The sequence below is a fragment of the Cariama cristata genome, unplaced genomic scaffold (assembly GCF_000690535.1).
Source record: "Cariama cristata isolate BGI_N322 unplaced genomic scaffold, ASM69053v1 scaffold12032, whole genome shotgun sequence".
Lineage (NCBI taxonomy): Eukaryota > Metazoa > Chordata > Aves > Cariamiformes > Cariamidae > Cariama > Cariama cristata.
The window spans coordinates 10,362-13,098 of NW_009603265.1; the positions used below are offsets into that span (position 1 = coordinate 10,362).

At 57.7% G+C, this 2,737-nt stretch overlaps 1 protein-coding gene across 1 annotated transcript in view; it reads right to left on the minus strand.

Moving 5' to 3' along the window:
* WLS (wntless Wnt ligand secretion mediator) overlaps positions 1-2,571 on the minus strand; it is a gene marked incomplete at its 5' end in the record, with an annotated part of 7,485 nt that extends 4,914 nt beyond the window's left edge. The window contains 5 exons of the mRNA XM_009695112.1: positions 25-88; positions 457-554; positions 739-907; positions 1,300-1,436; positions 2,410-2,571. Coding sequence (XP_009693414.1) covers positions 25-88; positions 457-554; positions 739-907; positions 1,300-1,436; positions 2,410-2,571 — 630 coding nt within the window. The remainder of the gene's footprint in view (positions 1-24; positions 89-456; positions 555-738; positions 908-1,299; positions 1,437-2,409) is intronic.
* Between the last annotated feature and the right edge of the window lie 166 nt (positions 2,572-2,737).

The following is a 2,737-nucleotide window of genomic DNA, read 5'->3' on the forward strand; positions in this document are numbered from 1 at the left end:
GCCCCAAGTTCGGGGGAAGGATACAGCAAGCTCCGTGCCGACTTCAGTGGTCCAGATGCTATAGAAGGGGTTCTTCAGCTGCACTCCCCTGCAAAGAGGAGAGAAAACACGAAGCTGCCAACAGGCTCCGAGAGCCCCATGTCTGCTCTGCAGCCTGGAAGGAGCCAGCCACACTGCTTTCCCATGTGGGCGAGGAGGAAACAAGGTGGAAAGCGTTTCTTTACGTCCCTATGGGACAAGACCCGCTGCCGTGACATGCCAGCATGCTGCAGTGCACTCACAGGAGGCTCTCCTCGCTTCAGGAGATGGGGCTGTGCATCCAGCCCCGGGGGTTAAACGGCTGGTTTAAACGGCTGGTCCCGGCTGACGGAGGGGGCCGGGAGCCTCTGCTCGCTGCTCGGGGAAGGCTCAGCCCGGGAGCAGCACGCCTGGGCTGGAGAGCAGCGCTGCACCTACCTCTCACACATGTCGAAGATGAAGAGGCAGAAGGAGCCAACGGCTATGGGTCCAACCTGCTTCCAGTACCCCGAGAGACGATTCCGCTCGTTCTGGTCCTAATCAGCAGGTCAAGAGGTGGGGAGGAGGAGGAGAAAAAGGAAAAGACATTTAGCCTGAAGTCCTCTCACCTGGCGTGAGTCCCCACAGCATTATTTCCAACACTCAACAAGTACAAGGGAGTTGCCAGGTTATCGCTGCAAGCGGGGCTGGAAGCCACCTTCCCTTCTGTGTCGTACCCACCATCATGTGCTCTCCGCAGAAGATGATCCAAAACGACAGGAGCATGGCATAGAAAATGCCTTGTCGAATGTCTCCGAAGAGCAACATCCAAGTCCAGTCGAATCCAATGGAAAACCACTCCACCGGGATGTTAATGAATGTCATGGAAATTCCCAGAGCAAAGATGACCCTGGAGAGGCAGAAACACCATCTCTTTCCAGTTTGCAAGGCAAGGACACACAGCCCCAGAAGCCAAAGCTGTGCACAAAGCAACAGAAGAAAATGTGGCCCTGTCTGGGCAGTGGCCGCGGGGTGTCACCTCCTGCCAGCAAACCCTCTGGGGCTAAACCCCTCTGAGCAGCCATGGGCAAATGCAGCTCCTCATTCTCTGTGGGTTTCATGGGAGAGAAAAGAGAAGCTACCGAGGTCTCCCGCTCCCAGTGTGCCTGGGTGGAGGGAGGGGACATTGAAGAGACCATCCCTGTCTCCCCAAACATGGGCTCTGCCTGGGAGAGGCGACCACCTCAGTCAGGGTCCTCTTGCTTGAGGGTCACCTCAGCCAGCCCGCGAGCCCCTACTCACTTCTCCAGCAGGACAGGGGCGCGCGTCATCAGCGTGATCCGTCTCCAGTACCAGACCATGATAATTAAAATGCTGGGGGTGAGGAAGGTCTTCATGGCAAACCACACTTTTGTAAAGCCTCCGTTTTGATGGATGCCCTAAGGAAAACCAAGGTGGAATGCAACAGCTGTATGGGGTTTAGCATCACTACTCCGTGCTTCTCCTTACAGGAGCTGACAGGAGAGGCACGTACACGGCAGCATGTGTAAGCACATGCAGATGCAACTACTCTTCGAAAGACGCGGTTTGTCCAACACAGGAAAGGGAGCCGGTGCCTACTTAGCGCTCAGGCTATCTGAGCAGGCTTCAGAGGTCCGCAAAACAAACACCAACACACAGAGCTCCTGCTGGGAGGTGGAGAGCCGTCGAGAGAGGGGCACTCGGACACAGCGTGGGAAAAGCTGGCAGAGTTGCTCTCGGACAAATAACAAGACACTCATGAAGCTAAGTCACCACTGGTGGGAAAAGCATCAGCCAAATGAATGCATTTCTCCAGACACATGCCCTCCCACCACCGTCTGCAGCCACCACAGCCGGCCGGCTCGCTGCTTCTGCGGAGAGGGACTGTGGTGGGAGGTTTTCCAGCTGGGAAAAGCACCCCGTGGTCACCGAGGCTCAAGGAGGGGCAGGAGCAAGGACAGCCAACAGCCATCCCCAACACCCACGTGGCCACAGCCAGCTCCGAGATGGTCCAGGTCCCCTCTGGACCCTGCTGTTCTGTTCCTCCTCGGCTCCCACCTGCGAGAGGCAGGGCTTGGGCGGGGGGAGGGCTCTGCACCCGAGCCAGGCTGCGGTGGGGAGGAGAGGACAGAGGGGAGCTCTCGGAGCGGTGGGAAGAGCCCAGCTCCAGAGGGGGTCACAGGGCAGCGCAGGAGGGTGGCCCTGCCCCAGGCTTGGGGAGGGCTCCTCAGACCATAGCAGTCAAAGATGGCATCCGCGGGAAGGGGGAAAGGCACATTTGCAGGCGGGAGCTACCCGTGACCTACTACTGCAGATCAAAGAGGAGATCGAGAAAGAAGCTGCAGCAGCCCCCGGGCAGACACTGCCGACAGAAGCACGACAGACACTTACCACAAGGCGAATATCCTTGATTTCCCCAATGCCCACGTTAATGCCCTTCCTCTCGTTCACGGGGAGACGGATGTTGATGAGGTAGTACTTGTGGGCCACGCTGCCGATCTCCATGAAGGGAAGGAAGTCGCAGTCGTAGTGACGGCCTTCAGACTCCAGGGTCTAGCGAAAGGGCACAGAGCAGCAAGACGGCGGTCAGCCTCGCATAGACCAGCCCTCCACAGCCAGGGTCCGCCAAAGCCCCAACGCTGAACACAGCTGGGACCACTGCTAGGACCGAGAGCCTGTTTGCTAATTAGAATCATAGAATCACAGAATCATTAAGGTT